Below are 20514 nucleotides of genomic sequence, written 5' to 3'. Positions count from 1 at the left end.
CACCAACAATTTCATTCAACTGCTGCGTTTCACCTGCTGCGTTTCACACCACACACTCCTTTCAGCTGGTTTCACACTACCTGGTACAACCATGGTTAAAATATTTGACCACTGCCTTTTTAAGTACTGTTTGAATTATCAGATTTTTCACTCATTGGTTTCTAGCTGAGGGTCCCTTTAGTCAAGTCAAAGGAATGCCCTCCTGGAAACTGCATGAGAAAGGAGTCTAGTGAGAGAAGGAAATTCCCTCTCCTGCAATATGCATTCACCACCCTGAGTATGGCCTCCAGGGCTTGCTGCCACATATTTTAGGATCAGCAAATGAGTAGGTAGGCAAGGGTATAATTTGTAAGCCTGTGAGTTGACAAAACCTTTCTGACTCGGAAATTTCACTATTATCCTATAATAAGTGCACAGAGATATATGCATATGGTTGTAGTTTGTGACTTTAAAAAAAACAATCATGGAGTCCCCATCGTGGCACAGCAGAAATGACTCTGAGTAGGAATCATAAGGTTTTGGGGTTGATCCCTGGCCTCGCTCAGTGGGTTAAGGATCCGGCATTGTCATGAGCTGTGGTGTAGGTCGCACATACAGCTCAGATCTGGCGTTGCTGTGGCTGTGGGGTAGGCTGGCCGCTAGAGCTCTGATTGGGCCCCTTGCCTAGGAACCTGCATATGCCACGGATGCGGCCTTAAAAAGACCAAAAGGAAAAAAAAAAGCTAGAAACAGCTCAAAAACTATCAGCAGGAGTTGGTTAAAAAAATCCAAGAACTTCCACACCGTGGAATACTACACAACCAATTAAAAGAACATGGCTTATTCTGTGGTATGGACATGTGAAGAAGTCCATTTTATAGATATGACATACGGTTAACTGACAAAAAGCAGGAAAAGATGACAAAGCAGAACTATCACATGAAAAAAGAAAAAGCAGGTTTCAGAGCCATATGCTGAATATGTACATATGTAAAGTTATACTCTATTCAATCATTCAAAGCTTTTTTTTTTTTTTGCCAAACCAAGCAGCAGCTTGATGTGGGATCTCAGTTCTCAGACAAGCGCCACAGCAGTGAAAGCACTGACTCCTAACCACCAGTCCAACAGGGAGCTCCCTCAAGAGCTATTATTGAGGCAGGCGCTGTGTTGGGGGACACATCAGTGAACAAGACAAGGAGCTTCTACTGTGGCGCAGCAGAAATGAATCCAACTAGCATCCATGAGGATGCAGGTTTGATGTCTGGCCTTGCTCAGTGGGTTAAGGATCGGCATTGCTGTGAGCTGCAGTGTAGGTCAAAGACATGGCTTTGATCCCATGTTGCTGTGGTTGTGGTGTAGGACAGCAGCTGTAGCTCCGATTCAGACGCCTAGCCTGGGAGCCTCCATATGCCATGGATGCGGCCCTAAAAAAAAAAAAAAAAAAAAAGACAGAAAAGTCCCAGTCCTATTGAGCAAATGTTCTAGTGAAGGAATAAGTCACTTAGAGAGTAAAATACACAGAAATATGTAACTGTGTATTTATACATAATTTTAGATACTAGTAAGTGCTGTGAAGGGAAACAATAGGTAAAGAGCTGAAGAGCAATGAGTATGTGAGAAGATATACATAAGGGGCTATTTAAAAATTTTGGTCGCGGAGTTCCCATCATGGCGCAGTGGAAACGAATCTGACTAGGGACCGTGGGCTTGTGGGTTTGATCCCTGGCTATGTTCAGTGGGTTAAGGATCCAGTATTGCTGTGAGCAGTGGTGTAGGTCGCAGACATGGCTCTGATCCCGCATTGCTGTGGCTCTGGCGCAGGCCGGCGGCTGCAGCTCCAATTCAACCCCTAGCTTGGGAACCTCCATATGCCACGGGAGCGGCCCAAGAAATGGCAAAAACACCAAAAAAAAAAAAAAAAAAAAAAAGAATTTCACACATGTGAAACTACAAGAAGTCTGCAACTCCCAAGAAGGTCTTTGCCAGAAGCTAACCTTGCTGGAACCCTGATCTTAGACTTGCAGCCTACAGAGCTGTGAGAAAATAAATTCCTGTTCTTTAAAATACCCAGCTTAGGATTTCCCATCAGTGATGATGGAATAAATAACTGGTTATCCATACGGAAAAGATATGTCTTTGTTTTCCTGTCTCTCTTATCCTGTGACCATGTAACATACGATGCGCTGACTTTGTATCATAGCATTCAAGTACAGCTAACAATACCAATGCTAGATCTTGTTCAGAAAACACAACAGGTCTTCTCAAAATCTTGACGCTTGCCTAGCTCCTTAAATGTTTTTCTAACTTCCCCAGCTCCAGCCTTTTCCTGGGCATCTGACTGTTCAGATAAAACTAGGTAATTCGGGCCCAGAACCATGCTAGGCTACAGAAGCCAGCTGATGCAACAGCAAGTGAGTGTGTCCACAAGATGGCAGCATTGCATAATGATTGAAAACCACCGCGGGCAGCTGCTTGAACCTACCCTTTCTGTGGCAAGGCACATGATCTATTAAGTAATGTCTGGGTTTTTTGTTTTGTTTTGTGTCTTTTTAGGGTTGCACTCACAGCACATGGAGGTTCCCAGGCTAGGGGTCCAATCGGAGCTGTAGCTTCTGGCCTACACCGGAGCTACAGCAACACCAGATCCGAGCCGTGTCTGCGACCTACACCACAGCTAACGGCAACACCGGATCCTTAACCTATTGAGCAAGACCAGGGATCAAACCCGCAACCTCATGGTTTCTAGTCAGATTCGTTTCCGCTGCACCACGACAGGAACTCCCAGTAGACGTCTGTTTTTATATCTTCAATTAATCTTGAAATAAATGGGCAGTTTCCTTCCCAGAATACTTTACAGTCCTGAGAGCACGGACTAGAGAAATGAAAAAGCAGATTATCTGGAGTCAGAAAAAGTCTGATTTCAAGCACAGAAATGCAGCCCTCACTAATTTAGTGCACTTGGGCACTTAAGATCTCTGGGCCTCAGTCAACCTATCAACAAACTTTGAACAGGGAGCTCCCCTTGCGGTTCAGCAACGAACCCGACCAACATCCATAAGGATGCAGGTTTGATCCCCGGCCTCAGTCAGTGGGTTAAAGGAGCCACCGCTGCCATGAGCTGTGGTGGAGGCTGCAGAGGTGGCTCAGATCTGGTGTTGCTGTGGCTGTGGTGTAGGCTGGCAGCTACAGCTCTGATTCAACCCCTAGCTTGGGAACTTCCATATGCCAAGGGTGAGGCCCCCCCCCAAAAAAAAGACAAAAAATTAAAAAAATAAAAACTTAGAATAATGAAATTACTTTCCCATGATATCTCTCTTTTTTTGACATAAGGTCAAATGAGCAAAGAACAAAACTGTATAAACATTAAAAGTAAGGAGTTCCCGTCGTGGCTCAGTGGTTAACGAATCCGACTAGGAACCATGAGGTTGTGGGTTTGATCCCTGGCCTTGCTCAGTGGGTTAAGGATCTGGTGTTGTCATGAGCTGTGGTGTAGGTCGCAGACATGGCTCAAATCCCGCATTGCTGTGGCTCTGGCGAAGGCCAGCAGCTACGGCTCCAACTGGACCCCTAGCCTGGGACCCTCCATATGCTGCGGGAACAGCCCAAGATATGGCAAAAAGACAAAAAAAAACAAAACATTAAAAGTAATTATTACTTGGGAAAATCAATCAGGGTAGATGCCATTTGAAAATTCAGTATCTTCAGACTGACTGGAAGAATCTCAGGGAGGTCCCATTGCAGCACAGCTGAAACGAATCTGACTAGAATCCATGACGGATGCGGGTTTGATCTCTGGCCTCGATCAGTGGGTTAAGGATTGCCCTGAGCTGGGGTGTAGGGCACATTCGTGGCTCAGATCCCACGTTGCCGTGGCTGTGGTATAGGCCGGCAGCTGCAGCTGATTCGACCCCTAGCCTGGGAACGTCCATATGCCACAGATGCAGCCCTAAAAAGCAAAAAAAACCCCAAACCAAACCAAAAAACCCCATCATCTGAGGCCTTTAGGATAGCCTAGAATACTTTATTTCTGTTTCCTGTGACACATTGTAAAAGCCTATGGTAGTGACCTTGTCAGAAGGAGTCAGCTACATAAAGAAATCGGTTGTGGTTTCAATTGACTTTTTTTTTTTTTTGGCTTTTTTAGGGCCACACCCATGGCATATGGAGGTTCCCAGGCTAGGGGTTGAATCGGAGCTGTAGCTGCTGGCCTACACCACAGCCACAGCAAGGTGGGATCGGAGCCATGTCTGCGACCTACACCACAGCTCACAGCAACGCCGGATCCTTACCCCACTGAGCAAGGCCAGGGAGAGAACCTGCGTCCTCATGGATGCTAGTCAGACTCGTTAACCACTGAGCCACGAGAGGAACGCCACAATTGTCTTATTTTTGGTTTTGGACAATAATTGCGAAGTTCCTATTTCAGCTGACAGCCTGTCTTTCTCCACCAGAAAGGTTAGAAAAAGTCACCTCTGGCCTGAACTGCCTAATCATAGCAGCAGCAGGGTACGTCTATATGAAGATTGTGACGAAGTGCTTTTACACATCCTACTTCAGGTGGGCAGAAACTGGTAATCAAAGACAGTGCGGGACAAGAACATACGGAATAAGATGATCAGTAGAATGTGAAAGTCTAAGCAACAAAAGAAAATATAAAAAATATGAGTTTTCTGTAGGTTAAATGGGGCTATCGTTTGCCTTGCCTAGGACACGGATAAGCAGCAGTTTCAGTTCAGATCTGATTCAGGATCTGACAGGAAGTAAGGAGGGTTTGGACAGTCTGCTAGGTAGCTAACATTTAAACAGGTCCGTTGGTTAAAAAAATTTTTTTAATAAGTTAAAAAATGAAATGGGTCTCTTGGCTTTAGAATCTGAACGGGGGAAGGGCAGAAGTTACTAACACTGGTGGCAAGAGTATACAGCACTGTCTAGGAGGGTGGCTGGTGGGAACAGGAGGACGGAGGTAAACAATGAGGTCAGGGAGGCAGGATCAAGGAACCAGCTAGAGAGCCAGGGACTACAGGGTCTGGGACTCAGACACGGAGGCAATAGGCCAGCCCTCAAAAGTACAGGCGTTCTGACACAACTGGAAGTCAGAGCCCAGACCCTGCTTGGGCACCACGTTACAGAATTTTGACACCGAGAGCTCAACTGAGCAGCAGATGGGCTGGATCAACCAGCTGGAGGGGGATAATTTAAGTCACCTACTGAGATGCTGACTGCTAACCTATTCCCACCCGAGAGCTACAGCAGCACCAGCGTCTGGCCAGGCTAACTGTGGGCGTGAACAGGCACACACTATAGAACAATGGTATGGTCTTGGAGGTTTTTCAAAAGCTGGTGTTGTTGGGTAAGTCACCACCCATCTCCAGAGCTTCAGACTGCTACATAAAATAAGTATAATGAGATGTTTTACCTATCTCTAAAACTGGTCATGAAAAGCACAATTTAGTGTGTCACAGATTGCTTTATGAACTGTAAAGGGCTCTCTAAATACAATTTGACTTCTTTTGCTTTATGGACTTGGGGCCTACAATCCAGAGTTCTTCTCCCCCTGCTCCCAAACCAGGCCCTGGGTTCTGCTCACTGCAGAAAGTCTTCTTGCAGTGGTATTGGGCTTCGCCAAGATCAAATGGAGTAGCTATTCCATTTCCGGTGGTAAGTACCAGAGCTTCCTGGCATTAGCGTGGGGAGCGGAGAGTTAACAGGATGTGTTCTTAGGACCTGCTCTCCTCAGCAATGGCTACTCCAGCATCTTCCAAATTTAGTCTCACAAAGAAGAGTAGATTACTATAGTGAGTAATAATGAGTCACTGGGAGCAGGGTTTCACGGCCTTGCTAATGAACAATGCAGGGGAAGAGAACAGAGGCTGAGAAAAGAAAGGGACAGAGAAACTGCAGAAACTCCAAAACACTAATAAAATTCTTCCAAGTTCCTGGGCTAGGGTTGAACTTGCCCACAGCAGCAACCTGTGCCCTCACGGTGACAACACTGGATCCTTAACCTGCTCAGCCACCACGGAACTCCAAACTTAGCTGTATTTTGTGGTTATTATTGTTGGTTTTTGTTTCTTTCGACCGTGCCCACAGCATCTTCTAATTTCGAACTATCTATTGCTATGTTCACTGTTAGAAAATCTGATTTTCTAACAATTAAGTATTAAAGGAGGAGTTCTCTTGTGGTAAGGATCTGGGTGTTGTCGCTGCAGCAGCTTGGCCACCGCTGTGCTCAGGTTAGGTTCCTGGTCTGGGAACTTCCACACGCCTCGGGTGTGGCCAAAAAAAAAAAAGGATTAAGGTGAACTGGTGAAGGCTTGCCCATCAGAACCTTAAGTATTATCTGAATTATCAGAAACTAAAAAAGGAAAAGCGCATGTTAATTTCCTCCTTCTATTTAAAAACACAGGAGTCATCTTCAGTAAATACCATTAATATTTTCTAAAGCTGTAAGAAACTTTAGTTTAGAATCTCACTTCTTTTTTAAAAGATTACACCACTGAAACCTCGTAAAATACTTAAGGTAGAGTCACAAGTAATAGTCAGCTTTTCTGAATACTTGGATCAGGATACATTTCATTACACTATTGAACCTACCCCTTAAGTACCCAAATGAAGGGACAATCTGGGTTCTCCTTTCCCATCTCAAACTACTTTTTCAGAATAAAACAGGAGTTCCTGTCGTGGCTCAGCGGAAACAAATCTGATTAGTTTCCAGGAGGACACAGGTTCAATCCCTGGCCTCGCTCAGTGGGTTAAGGATCTGGCGTTGCTGTGGCTGTGGTGTAGGCCAGCAGCTGTAGTTCTGATTAGACCCCTAGCCTGCATCCATGTCAAGGGTGCAGTCCTAAAAAAGGACAAAAAAAGAATAAAATAAATATCCATTACTCCAGTATTGTTTCCTTGTCACTTTTGTAAGGAAAAGAGAGGTCACCATTTTACGTGTGTAAAGGATTATTAAAAGTTCATTGGGTAGTATACATACAGAACCTATCAATCTTAAGAATCCTGAAGCTGTACAGGTCAAAAGGAAGACATTTCCAAATAATTAAATTAATCAAAATAAATTTAGGGTTAATGACAATATAAAACGTAAGAAATGTTCGTAGAATGTCTCAGAAGTGTTTGAAGTTGCTATCACAGATGCAATACACTTTCACAAAACCCTGTGAATAATGCAGAGGGGGAGAACAGAGACAAGACACGAAGGGAACACAGAAATTGCTGTCACTGTCCAAAACTAGAAGAAAGACCGAATGGATTATCACAGATTACTTTATGAACTCTAAAAGGCTCTCTAAATACAATTTAACTTTTTTTGCTTTGTGGACTAGGGGCCTACAATCTAGAGGTCTTCTCCCCCCGCCCCCAAATCGGGCCCTGGGTTCTGCTCATTGCGTAGTCTTTTTGCAGTGGTGTTGGGCTTTGCCAAGATCAAATGGAGTAGGACATTCTTTTTTTTTTTTTTTTTTTGTCTTTTTAGGGCCATACCGGAGCCATATGGAGGTTCCCAGGCTAGGGGGCAAATCAGAGCTGTAGCCACTGGCCTACACCACAGCCACAACAATGCCAGATCCAAGCTGTGTCTTCGACCTACACCACCCCTCACGACAATGCCAGATCCTTAACCCACTGAGTGATGTCAGGGATCAAACCTGCATCCTCATGGATACTAGTCAGATTCGTTTCCACTGCACCACGACCGGAACTCCCAACAGAACATTTCTGATGTTCTCATGTTTTCAATTACTCCATTAACTCACTTATCTGCTACTGATTATGCACAAAGCTGGGTAACAAAGACCTGAGAGAGTGTTTGACATATCCCAAGTCATTCCATTTTTCTACTTATTTGTACCAAACAACTCTAGAGATGGGCAGGCCACCCTTGTGTTTTTATTTTCTCCATTACTACACCCGTCTGTATCTCTTGTGCTTGTCCTTAATCATTTTACTCAAAAGACACCCTGTCTACTAGTGACCTTTTCTTGGATAAGCACTGTGGTTTGTTTTATTTTATTTAGTTATTTTTTGTCTTTTTAGGGCCGCATCCATAGCATATGGAAGTTCCCAGGCTAGAGGTCCAATTGGAGCTGCAGCCACTGGACTACACTACAGCCACAGCAACAAAGGATCCGAGACACTTCTGTGACCTACCCCACAGCTCATGGCAAAGCCAAATCCTTAACCCACTGAGCGAGGCCAGGGATCAAACCTACATCTTCATAGATCCTAGTTGGGTTCATTAACTGCTGAGCCACAAAGGGAGCTCCAACCAAAAAAAAAAAAAAAAAAACCCTTTAAATGTACACCTCACCCCTTACGGTGAACTCCTTAAGCTGAGGGATCCGTCAAATTTGGGGTAGCTATAGTAGAAAATCAGCAGAACAGTCACTATCTCTGGAAACTTCAAGATACTTAAAACTGATTTTTTTCTGCTCAGCCCCAGCATGCAGAAGGTTTCAGTCCAGGGACTGAACCTGAGCCGCAGCAGTGACACTGCCTCCTTAACCTGCTGCATCAAAAGGAAACCCCAACTTTTTTTAACAAAAGAAAATCGAACGGCAGAGAGTTTTAACTAGGTCGGACACACTTTGGAGTCACCAGTGAAGACTGTCCTTTTGGGGGTCAGGGGGCCTGGGTTTTGTTAGCACCTCAAAACTTCACCTTAAACCTTAGAAGTCTCTTTCCCTCTGTTCTCAAATTCAAGACATTTAGGTTAAAGCTTTATGAATACAAATATTTAAGCCAGAAATAAAGTAACATGGAGAAATCCTAGTCAAGATATCTTTCAGGATGAACTCCATTACTAACTCCTTGATCAGCTTTCAAAGTTGCAGTTGAGGTACATTTTTTTCCTGTTTTAATGACATTCTTTTACTTGGGATAGTAAAATAATGCCGCTTTTGCACTTTCACAACTGAGGCTTTGATTCACTCATTCGTCAGCGTTTGACTCAGACTGCAGATGACAGCAACATGGACATTTCTCCTGGGATCATCACCACTAAGCCCAACCGTCTGAGGTCAAATTTTGTAACCCAAAATGTGGTCAAGAGGTGACTCTGTTCAATGTTTTTGTTTGTTTTAGGGCCGGACCTGTTGCATGTGGAGGTTCGCAGGCTAGGGGTCGATCGGAGCTGTAGCTGCCGGCCTGCACCACAGCCACGCCGGATCCTTAACCCACTGAGCGAGGCCAGGGATCAAACTCGCAACCTCATAACCTCATAGTTCCTACTCGGATTCGTTTCGGCTGCGCCACCACGGGAACTCCTGTCCAATTTCAGTAAAAGTTTTTACTGTGTAGAGTTTTAAACGCTGCCAATCTTATGGTCTAATGGTCATTTTTATCCTGTGTTTCTGGGGTCAACAGCTCATTTTCCCACACGACCAGGATAGGGTGTTTCAAGGCATTTGGGAGGGGGATAACTTTCGTTTTCCCCCGGCTGCAGATCTTACTTTCTATCGACCACGTACGTGCCACTACCCATGACTTGGATATTGGGGTTTTCCTCCGGGATCAAACAGCGTCAGCGGGAAGCAACCCGAAGCCCCAGAGCAGCAGGGCTGGCGCCTGCGCCCCTCTTCCCGGGAGGGGAGAGCGGGCCTCCAGCCCTCCGAAACCCTGGGCGGCCAGAGCCGCCGGGCTGCGCCGCGGGAGCCCCGAGCGCGGCTGCTCGTCTCCCGCTCTCCACCGGAGGCGACAGCTCCGCCACAGCGGAGATCGGCCGGAGCCCCGCAAAGAGCGAAAGGGTGAAAACCGCCTCCGACCAAGAGCAAAGGTCGGTACCCAACTCCCCGGGAGGCCTGACGCATCCCCTCCCACGAGCACTGCAGTGACTCCTCCCTAACACGTCTCGAGGCCTGGGCCGCGCGGCCCCTCACCGAGCAGGCGGGTCTGAGGTGACTAACAGGCAGCCGCGGAGGAGCAGCGGGCGACCGGAAGTGGAAGCGGGCGCGGGGCGGGGCGCGGGGCGGGCGCGGCACGCCTGCGCAGTCCGCGGCGCGGCAGTGCGCCTGCGCGCTTGGGCGGTGACGGGGGACGCTCGGAGCGTGGGCCGCGACTCTCACGGATCCGGTTCCGCCCTCCCTCTCGCCGTCGACCCTCGGGGCTGGCGCCCGCGATCCCTTTCCCAGCGTGCTCCGCGCCGTGAAGAAGCGGCTCCCGGGGACTGGGGGCATTTTGTGTTGGCTGGAGCCGGAGCAACAAGATGGCGGCGTCGGCGGAGTGACAGGGGTCCCTCCGGGCGGGAGCTGGCGGCAGCGGGGGCAGCGGGATCGCCGCCCTAACTCACCGCGCCCCTTTTCCAGCCGGCGACGTCGCCGCGAGAGCGAGGCAGCGGCGGCCGCCAGGAACAAGTGGCCCGGCCCGGCAACCGCGAGCACCGCCTCGGCAGCCTGCGGCCTGGCCGGAGGAAGCCTGACAGCCGCGGAGATCCGGGTCCGCCTGGCCGGTTCCGGGCCTGTAGCGCCGAGAAGGAGCCAGCGCCCCCCGGTTCCTGCCGCGCTCCGCGGACGAGCGCTAGAGGCCTCCGTCGTCCCCTAGAGGTGTCGGGGCTTGGCCCCAGCCTCCATCTTCTCCCAGGATGGCGAGCAGCAGCGGCTCCAAGGCCGAGTTCATTGTCGGAGGGAAGTACAAACTGGTGCGGAAGATCGGCTCTGGCTCCTTCGGGGACATTTACCTGGCGATCAACATCACCAACGGCGAGGTAATCCCCCGGGGTGGGGTTCCCGACCGCGCCTGCCCCCCCCCCCCAGCGGCTCGGGCCTTTGCCCCCCGCGCGCGCGCCCCGGGAAGTCCAGAGGGAGCCGGCTCTCCCGGCCTGGGAACCTCCACCGCTGTCCTTCCCTAAAAGGGAAAGAAGCGAGGCAGACGTTGGGGTACTGTGGAGTTTCCCACCTTACTCGGACTTTTAAACCCATCCTCTAAGGTGAGAACGGCAGAATCCCTATGCTTCGCTCTCTCCCTATTGAATTCTCCTGGGGTTCTTGTTCCAATTAGCGCAGCTTCCGATCGCCTGGCTTCTTCAGGACCTCTCTTTACGTTTTCTGGATGAATCATTTTCCTGCACTTTAGAGGACGTGCCGCTTTCGTCACTGCCCCCTGAAGAGGCCTTTGAGGCTGGATGCCTCGTTTTGTAATTACAAAGAGAGCTTTCTCCTCCTGGCTCTACTGCCGGGAGAGTTGGGGCTTTGCTCACGTCGCCCCGTCCTTTCCGAGTGACATTGAGTCCGTAAGGATGTTGATGGCATCATTCCCTCTCCCCCGCAGGAAGTGGCAGTGAAGCTAGAATCTCAGAAGGCCAGGCATCCCCAGTTGCTGTACGAGAGCAAACTCTATAAGATTCTTCAAGGTGGGGTCGGCATCCCCCACATACGGTAAGAGTCCGTGGGCAGACGGCGCTCCTCCCGGGGAGGTACCCGAAAGGGGGATGTGGGAGCGGCGGGGACGGGACCAGCTGGATCCGGCTCTTGAGGTCTGAGTGGCCGGGGTCTCCGTGGACCGTAAGTCACCCCAGTCCCCGAGCAGATCGTCCTTTGCCAACTTAGGCCGCGTTTCGGTTTGCGCACCCTGCTCCGCTTAGCGTCCGTCCGTCTGGCCGCGGTTTTGAAAGTGCGCGGCCCATCTTTGATCCCGACGCGGAAGGGGTGCCTGCTGCCGTCTCCCGGTCGGCTCCTCCGAGGCTGCTGGGATTGCCCGGCGAGGGCCTGAGGCTGCGGGCGGCGGGGCCCGCCGGCTCGGGCTGGCGGAGCCGGCCTGGGAAATGGCTGCTCTTTTGTTGTGTTTTGTTCCAACATGTCTTCCTGCTCCGCTTAGAAAATGGCGGAGCGACGTGACTCAACCGCACGCCCCTGCCCTCGCCTCTGCCGGGTTCACGCCTGAGGCTTCCTCGACGCCCCGGCGGCAGCCCTGAGCGGCTCAAGCCTTTGAAAAGCCGGGATCGGGCTGCAGGCAGTGGTGGGGTTCACGGAGGGGGCTGGCGTGACGGCGGCGGGCTTGCGATCGCCGCCGCAGATGCGAGGTGAAATCCAGTCCCTCCACGGGCCCCTCCAGGGTCCTTTGAGGGGCGCGGAGCCCTCCGGAGAAGGGAAGTGTTTGCTGCCTTTAGTCGTGTCCTAAGTTTGGTGGCTCATGGCAAGGGCAGCTGGAGCAGCGCTGTGTTGAAATGGACTCCGTTGTATTAAAAGAAAACTTAATCATGCAGTTTGCTAAGTAACTAACCTGTTGAGTTAGGTGGTCAGCAACTCCTCATAGCTGGGAATTTGTGGGTTTTTGGAGATGGGATATTGGTGAAGGCAAAGAGTAATCGGGATAAAGGAAGACATTGGCTTCTTTTAAACGGTTAAGTTTAATGGGTTGTAGACTAGTTGGACTCTTGAGATTAAAGAGCCTTTTCCAAGAATAGAATAGTTTGGACCTAGCCCTTTTCCAACAATTCCTCAAAAATAACATTTGCAAAAATATATCAGAGGTTGTTGTGAATTAACCGGAATGGTATTTATTGTAGCCTCTTTTCCTATCCTTGCTTTAATTTCTCAAACCTTGAATTAAGGATTGGAATATATACAAAAATTCTGATGTGGAAACAACCCGAATGACACTATCTTTAAAAAATTTTCAGTGATAATAGACATTTTTAATGAAGAAATGGAATGATACAATGTTCTATTGGTGGGAAATGCTAAAGTAAATTATTTGGAAGAAAATTCCGGGTTTATCTTAGGACGTAAATTTTAAGGTGAAACCTGAGATGATCCAGATTTGAGATTTTCTTAATGGTTCTCATCCCTTAAAAGAAAAACAACAAAACTCTGCTGTGTGGGAAAACACATTTGTTATTGTCAAGAATGAAAATCTTGATTAGAATGTCTAGCTTTTTTCTTCACAAAATAAAAAATGTTATTTTCATTGACCTTAAATTTTTAAACCCCTTTCCCCTTGCATTTATTTCCATCCCTTCCACCTCAGCCCCCAATACTCATTTTTCCTCACATGTAAATATATATAAATATATATACCTAACTTCGCATAAGGTTTTTGAGATTCATCTATGTTGGGTTTTAAAATTTTCACAAGTCAGGTTGAATTTAGTTTATTTGAAATCATTTTCAAGAAGCATTAAGCATTTGGTGGCATTTTCAGTGCTAAACCCAAGTTAAGTGCATGCACTTTTATTTGGTAGCTTTTATTTAGGACAGTACTGATGCAGATCAACAAGGGCAGTAGTTGATATACTGAATAAGCACATAAATAAGTGAAACTGGCTTGTAAGCAAAATTCTAAGATGCTGAGTGCCGAGAGAGTTTGCTAGTTGTGAACTGGGTGGAGCTAAAGAGATTAACCTGACTTTCAAGTTAGGGCTTTCTGGGAGAGGAGATGGGCTTTCAGGATCTGGCTCTAAGGAAGAGAGCTTGGGGAACTGGTTGAGGAGGGCATTCAGGAGTAGGTGTGGCTTCTGGGAAGATTCTGGGAAGGGAAAATGTAGTGCTTGGGTGAGGGTGGGGGAAGGGTGATTGGTTTTAAGAGTGGTGTTGTCTGCGTACAGGGAAAACAAAAGTGCATCATTGGTTTTAAAGGAACATAGGAGAGAGCTGTTTTTCCCTGAAGTGGGAAAGATAAAGACTCAAGTTTTATTTTGGGTACCGCTGTCTTCTGCTCAGTTTGTTCCCCTCCATTTCCACATCAACTGTATACAGTATACACTTCATATTTACTTGGTAAATACGGAATTAAATTGTTTGGTTTAGCTGGAATAACTAAGGCAGACTGTGTTGTGCCAGTTGTTTTAGAAATGTTAACACTAATTTAAAACTTGAAGATTTTGGAGTTCGAGTTACAGTGTGCAGTGGAAACAATCCGACTAGTATCTATGAGGATGAGGGTTCGAACCCTGGCCTTGCTCAGTAGATTAAGGATCTGACGTTGCTGTGAGCTGTGCAGATGCAGCTCAGTCCCGTGTGGCTGTGGTGTAGGCCCACAGCTGTAGCTCTGATTCAACCCCTAGCCTGGGAACCTCCGTATGCCGAGGGTGTGGCCCTAAAAAGCAAAAATAAAAAATTGTAGATTTTGCTGAGTTTGTTATTTTAGTAGTGAGATGCCACTCAGATGTGCCTCACTAATATCCACCCACCCATCAGTTCCCCTACCCTGATTTTCTTAAAGAGACTATGTGATTTCCTAAAGGGATGAAAATTACCAGGCCTATATAGCATACCTGCTTTATCAAGTCTTTATATGTAGGCACCTTACTCAGGGACCCATTGTTATGCAAAGAGTAGCATCTCCTGAGTATAAAGAACAAGAATAAGGATGACTATGTCTCGATATTTTTAAGAAACTTAAAGTCCTTGACCCTTGTGAATTGACTCTGGGAGCTCATTTTATTTATTTTTTATTTATGTGTTTATTTTGTCTTTTTTGCCATTTCTTGGGCTGCTCCCACGGCATATGGAGGTTCCCAGGCTAGGGGTTGAATCGGAGCTGTAGCTGCCGGCCTACACCACAGCCACAGCAACTCGAGATCTGAGCCGAGACTGCAGCCTACACCACAGCTCACGGAAATGCCAGATCCTTAACCCACTGAGCAAGGCCAGGGATCGAACCTGCAACTTCTCATGGTTCCTAGTCAGATTCCTTAACCACTGCGCCATGACGGGAACTCCTGGGAGCTCATTTTAAATGACTATATTTTTGTTAGAACCTTCCCTTTGTGTCACTTTGAATTGAATTAAATTGTTCTCTAAAGATGCAGTTAGGCTCTAAGCCAGCTCTCAATCTGCCTTTTGGTAATGACTGAGTGATCTAGGGTCAGTCAGTCCCTTACTCTCTCTGGGCACCTCCGTTTCCTCATCTTTGAAGTAAAGAGTTTTACCTGGAACTTTCATGTGCCAAGGGTGCGGCCCTAAAAGACCAAAAAAAAAAAGTTTTCACCAAGTCAGTAGTATTCTAATTTTGTTGGAGTAGGAAAGGAGAGTACTAGACAAAAGTTGAGGACTTCCTACTCTTGTGCTGGAAAAAGGTTTGCATGGTAAGCTTTTGGGTAGGGTTTTGTTTGAATACGTTTCCCTACTTTAGTCACTGGAGCTTTTGATCTTAGAACTTTCAGCTCTGAAATTTTAAAATTTGTCTTCAGATGATGGTAGCTAGAAAGCATTTCATTACGGTTTGCTTTGTGTAGATCTTAAACGTCGAATGTTATTTTAGTAGTGAGATACCACTCAGGACCCTTAAAAATGCTGTCTGCATCAGGTAAACCATAGGTTACCATTTAGGGGGAAGCAAATTAATAGAATTGACTTTTTTAAATGGGAAAACGAATAAAGAAGATGGGAGGGGGCATAGAATTTTTGTTGCTTTTTTTTTTTTTTTTTGCCATTTCTAGGGCCGCTCCCTTGGCATATGGAGGTTCCCAAGCTAGGGGTGAATCAAAGCTGTAGCCGCCAGCCTACACCAGAGCCACAGCAACGCGGGATCCGAGCCGCGTCTGCAACCTACACCACAGCTCACGGCAACGCCGGATCCTTAACCCACTGAGCAAGGCCAGGGACTGAACCCGCAACCTCATGGTTCCTAGTCGGATTCGTTAACCACTGAGCCACACGGGAACTCCCTGCCTTGTTTTTTTAACCACTTTTTTTTTTTTTTGCCCTCTCTGAATGTCAGATATTCTAGGAGGTATTTATAAAGTACTGGCTAATCCTTACTGTTCAGTGTTAAATGCAGCTTAAATTTTAATCCGAGCTTTGGGCACTGGGCATGTATCTTGTAAATAAGTACTACCGTGGTTAGCAGGGAAGAGGGTGATTGATCTCCTCGGGCTGTGTCTTTACAAGAGATCACTGGATACACAAGGAACTTGAGTTTAATTCCTAGAGTAACTGAATCTGGTGAACCGAAGGTACCTCTGTTTGATTGGCTTATGCTAGATTTCTAGTGTGCACTCAGGTAGTGATGCCTAGATAGCATTTTGAGCTGGGTGAGATCTGAGAGCTAACAGCCCAACACCTGAAACACATTAGGCTATTGCGTCTCACAGGGTTTACTGGACGTCTCCAAACTCCCAGTTTTTCTGTGAGCCGTTTTCACCTTTAAATCAAGGTCAAATCCTGTCTGCTGCATCCCAGACCTTTTCATTGGATGCTGCAAAGCCATATTTTGCCTCCTTCACTTCTTGGCATTTGGTCTCATACAGAAAAACTAATAAACATAAGTAACCTATTGTTTGTATTGCTACTTAGATGCTTTTAACTCTTCTCCCTTTTGAATCCATGAATTGCTGGATATTACTCATTTGAATCTTACAGTGGAGTGAATACTTGCAAAGCTTGTACAGTCCCCGGATTGTACTGCCTTGGCTTTAGTCATTTGTGGAGCTAGGTCACTTCCTTTCAGAGCATACTTAGGCTGTACTGTAAGTAGTATTTAGTAAGCTTTTCTCACCATCTGTCTTGTTTAGTAAGGAACTGTAATGTCAAGAAGTCCAGGGGTTCCCATTGTGGCTCGATGGTTAACGAACCCAACTAGCATCCATGAGAACTCGGGTTCGATCCCTGGCCTCGTTCAGTGGGTTATGCTGTGGTATAGGTTGCAGATGAGGCCCTAATCCTGCATTGCTGTGGCTCTGGCGTAGGCCAGCAGCTACAGCCCTGATTCGACCCCTAACCTGGGAACCTCCATATGCCGAGGGTGCAGCCCTAAAAAGACCCCCCCCCCTCAAAATAGTGTATACAAGAGAAAACTAGAACTTGAAACAAATATTACAAATTTAATCTTTTAAGCTTGTTCCGTTTATTCTTAAAATTAGTACTTGATTTTTAACAAATTTTCCTGGTGCTGAATGAGCACCTTAATAGCTTTCATAGTAGAAGTGAATACCTAGTTTTGGGGTTTGTGGGGGTTTTGTGGGTTTTCTTTTTTGGTCTTTTTAAAGACTGCATTTGTGGCATGGAGGTTCCCAGTCTGGGGTCATATCGGAGCTGCAGCTGCCAGCCTACACCACAGCAACACCAGATCCAAGCCGCATCTGTGAGCTGTGCTGCAGCTCGAGGCAAGGCCAGGGATTGAACCACACCCTCATGGATCCTAGTCAGGTTCTCAACCTGCTGGGCCGGAACAGGAACTCCATGGATACCTAGTTTAAATGATGCTTCCTCTTAACTGTTTTTGTTTCCAGTACAATCTCAGGTAGCTTTTGGAATTGAATGATTAGTAATCAAAGCATAGCATGGAGTGATGCATGGGATTTTTTTAAAATGAGATATAATTTTCGTATAGTTAAGTGTATAAATCAACATGCGTTGAATCGGTTTTGACAAAAGCATACACTGATGTAATCTATATTCTATAGCAATAGAGAATATTTGATTTTTCTTTCATATTGCTAATCTTTCATAAGATAAATTCTGTGGCAACGTAGGTTTTGAAAATTCTTATTTTTTTTTTTTTGCTGTGCCTGCACCATTCAGAAGTTCCCAGGCCAGGGATCAAACCCAAGCCACACAGTGACAACACAGATCCTTTACCACTAGGCCACCAGGGAACTATATATTCATTTTTAAATTGATCTTTTGGATTATAGTTATGTTTTCTGGATTCAATACTGATTTGTCTGTATGCAAGACTACACGTTAGGAGTCTGTTTATCATGTAGTGGGCTGTGACACCTAATAAAAGGATCGTGGAGCGTGGTGAGTCCTCAGTGGCAGTTGAGATCTCGACCTTACTTCTTCTTTTCCTCCTTGGAGGAACTCGAATACCTCCTTTTCCTTGTCTAAACCTCCTCAGTGGGGTGTGTTGTGTAGTGGGGACTCGACGAGTGCTGTAGAAAAGGCTTAGCTGGGCGGCACCTTCTAGTCCTTAGGGAAATGGGAAGAGCGGAGTTCTGTTGAGAGCCAGTACTTGGGGTTCTGTCTGTGATGTCGTCTAGATTGGAACCTAGGATGAATTCTGTCATGAATGTCAGCCTTTGTTTATAAAAGTGTAAGACCCATTAGATCGTGAGTTTTCTAAGTGCATTATGTAGAGGAATGGCAACAGAGGAATAAAAGATGCCTCTTCCGTTCTCTGATGCAGTGACAGTTGGTTCTAATTTGAATGTATAGTTGCCTTTCATTGATAACATTGATAAGTACTTTGAAGCAAGTGGGTAATAGGTTGAAGTTAGTGTGGCTCAACATTCTTTTTTCCATCTATATGCAACAAAAAATCAACCATTATCACAGCATTTCACATGGTCTCATTACACCTCTGTAAGTTAGCGTTTCATGTAAAGTGAGTCAGAATGGTTCATTTGCCTAAAGTCACACAGCTAATGTGTTATTTGAATCAATGTTACTGCCTCATTCAGCTGTATCAGTGACTCTCAAACTTTGCTGCACGTCAGAATCACTTAGAAAACTTTTAAAAAAATATTGACAACTGGTACCTAACCTCAGTATTTTAATTGGTTTGGGGGTATGACTGTTAGTGTTTCTTAAGTGAACTCGGCTGAACTCACTAGATGGCAGTTGAATCCTAATGTAAGGATACTACCATCTCAGGAGTTCCTGTCGTGGCTCAGCCGTTAGCGAAACTGACTGCGTGGGTTTGCTCCCTGGCCTCCCTTGCTCAGTGCGTTAAGAATCTGGCCTTGCTGTGAGCTGTGGTATAGGTCGAAGACATGGCTTAGATCTCGCGTTGCTGTGGCTGCCGTGTAGGCCGGCAGCTGCAGCTTTGAGTCGACCCCTTGTCTGGGAACCTCCATATGCTGTGGGTGTGGCCCTAAAAAGACAAAAAAAAAAAAAAAGAAGAAGAAGAAGAAGAAGAAAGACAAAAGGATACATCATCTCAAAGTTTCTGATGGCTCCATGAGTTAAAGATCTGGCACTGTCCCTGCTGTGGCTCAGGTCGCTGCTCTGGTGCAGGTTCGATCCCTGGCCTGGGAAGTTCTGCATGCCACAGGGAAAAAATACCACCATATCATACAATGCTAATGTCTGTTTCACAGTAAAGCTTGCTTATTTGTCAGCTTCAGTGTGCATCAGTGGTGAATTGGCCTTTTGGAATTTCTTTTGGTTCAAAGTTGCAATTTTTGTACTGGAGAATTTTTATTTTTAAGGGAGATAAGATGGAATATCTAGTAAACATTATATGTTTCCTTTGTGCCATCATCAAGTGTACAACAGCTTAAGTGTGCAAATCAACCTTCCAGAATCGAGGCTGTCCTATATTTCAGTTCATCCAGAGTGCGCTACGTACTCAGTTAGCTGTTAACGTTTTTCTGCACTGGCAGACTAATCTGTCCTTAAGGTGGCTTCTTTGGAGAGAGGAGTGAGATCTGGTTTAAAGCTGCCGTCTTTGTTGGAGAGTGGTACAATGAAGATCTTGCAGATGTTGTCCATTTCTCACCGGCCTGGACCTTACACCTTTATGTGAATACTGTTCCCTTTTCCATTGCTGTACTCTGCTGTTCGCTGTGTGTTCAGGTTAGGTTCTCCTTTTGGCTGCTCTCTGGATTGAAATTACTCTTACTCCCTAACTCTGCTTACACAAATCCTGGTATTCCCATTTTTGAACGTTCATAATACTAGTACTTTGTATGCTTCTTAAAGAAAGGATCGGGAGTTCCCTGACGGCTCAGCTGGTTGAGGACCCAGCCTTACCACTACGGTGGCGCAGGTTCAGTCCCTGGCCTGGGAACTTCTGCGTGCCAAAAAAGAGGTGGGCAAGTGATGGTGGCTTTTTCTGTAGAGATTAAAGCTCTCTTGTTGGAGAGTGTCCGTGAACTTGATACGCTTTACAGTGCTTCTGCAGTGCAGTGTTTCTTTTCATTCAGTCAACAGACATGTATTTGAGTGCCTACTGTATACTAGCAGTTTCAGATTCTGGGCACATTTCAGTGGACATGTTGAGGCTTACATTCTTTTTGAGCATATGCCATTACCTAACATAGACTTGTGAATTTGTCTCTCGCTGAAAATGGGGAGCAAAGATGTCTAAATTTCACACTGTCTGAGGACATGAACCATTCCTAAACATCAAAGGGATGATACACTGAAGCTGAGTCTCCAGCAGCATATTCTGAACCATCCAGAAACTGTCTTGATTTGACAGGTCAGCAGGGACCCCATTATGTTTCCCTCTGAATCCTGCTTAGTCAGCATTTTCTCAAACATCAGCCATGCATAATAATTACCTACAAGCTACAGAGCTTGTTAAAATATAGGGTTCACTGCCTCACCCCCACATTTGTTTGACCAGTGGTGGAATGGGGCCCAAGCGTCTGTACGTTTAATAAGTACCTCAAATAATTTCTCCTACAGACCAGAGAGCCACTTTGAGAAGTTCTGTGCTGAGATTTAGATATTCCATTTGTGTTGAGCTGTTGGGGGTAGTTAGTTATTTTGCTGAGAGGGCTCTGAGTATTATAGGAAATACTATTGTCTTGGTTGTTGGCATTTCATCATTGTTGGGCAACTGCTTTGTGCAGTGAAAGTAATCCTTATATTTATGAAATGCTTTGCGACCTAAAGTGCTTTCACAATCTCATGATTATTACAG

General features: G+C 46.2%; 2 protein-coding genes across 13 annotated transcripts in view; one reads left to right on the top strand and one right to left on the bottom strand.

The window, feature by feature from the left end:
* Positions 1 to 12113, bottom strand: part of ARHGEF37 (Rho guanine nucleotide exchange factor 37) — a 77383-nt gene extending 65270 nt beyond the window's left edge. For 4 of the 7 annotated variants that reach the window (XR_014839160.1, XR_014839155.1, XR_014839157.1 and 1 more), the window contains exon 1: positions 9861 to 9939. The gene's annotated coding sequence lies outside the window, so the exon portion shown is untranslated. Of the gene's footprint in view, positions 1 to 9860; positions 9940 to 10875 lie in introns of those variants that run through there. The other 3 variants (XR_014839158.1, XM_085015116.1, XR_014839161.1) reach the window with 2 other exon arrangements.
* Positions 9987 to 20514, top strand: part of CSNK1A1 (casein kinase 1 alpha 1) — a 49596-nt gene continuing 39068 nt past the window's right edge. For 4 of the 6 annotated variants that reach the window (NM_001444854.1, NM_001444852.1, NM_001444851.1 and 1 more), the window contains exons 1-2: positions 9987 to 10684; positions 11248 to 11354. In NM_001444854.1, coding sequence (NP_001431783.1) covers positions 10562 to 10684; positions 11248 to 11354 — 230 coding nt within the window. In that variant the 5' untranslated portion in view covers positions 9987 to 10561. The remainder of the gene's footprint in view (positions 10685 to 11247; positions 11355 to 20514) is intronic. The other 2 variants (XR_002342016.2, XR_002342015.2) reach the window with 1 other exon arrangement.

The sequence above is a fragment of the Sus scrofa genome, chromosome 2, assembly GCF_054392235.1.
Source record: "Sus scrofa isolate SSC_HxYL_T2T_F1_AM1 chromosome 2, Sscrofa_HxYL_maternal_Yorkshire_Landrace_v2.0, whole genome shotgun sequence".
NCBI classification, from domain to species: domain Eukaryota; kingdom Metazoa; phylum Chordata; class Mammalia; order Artiodactyla; family Suidae; genus Sus; species Sus scrofa.
This window is presented reverse-complemented; position numbering and strand designations above follow the sequence as displayed.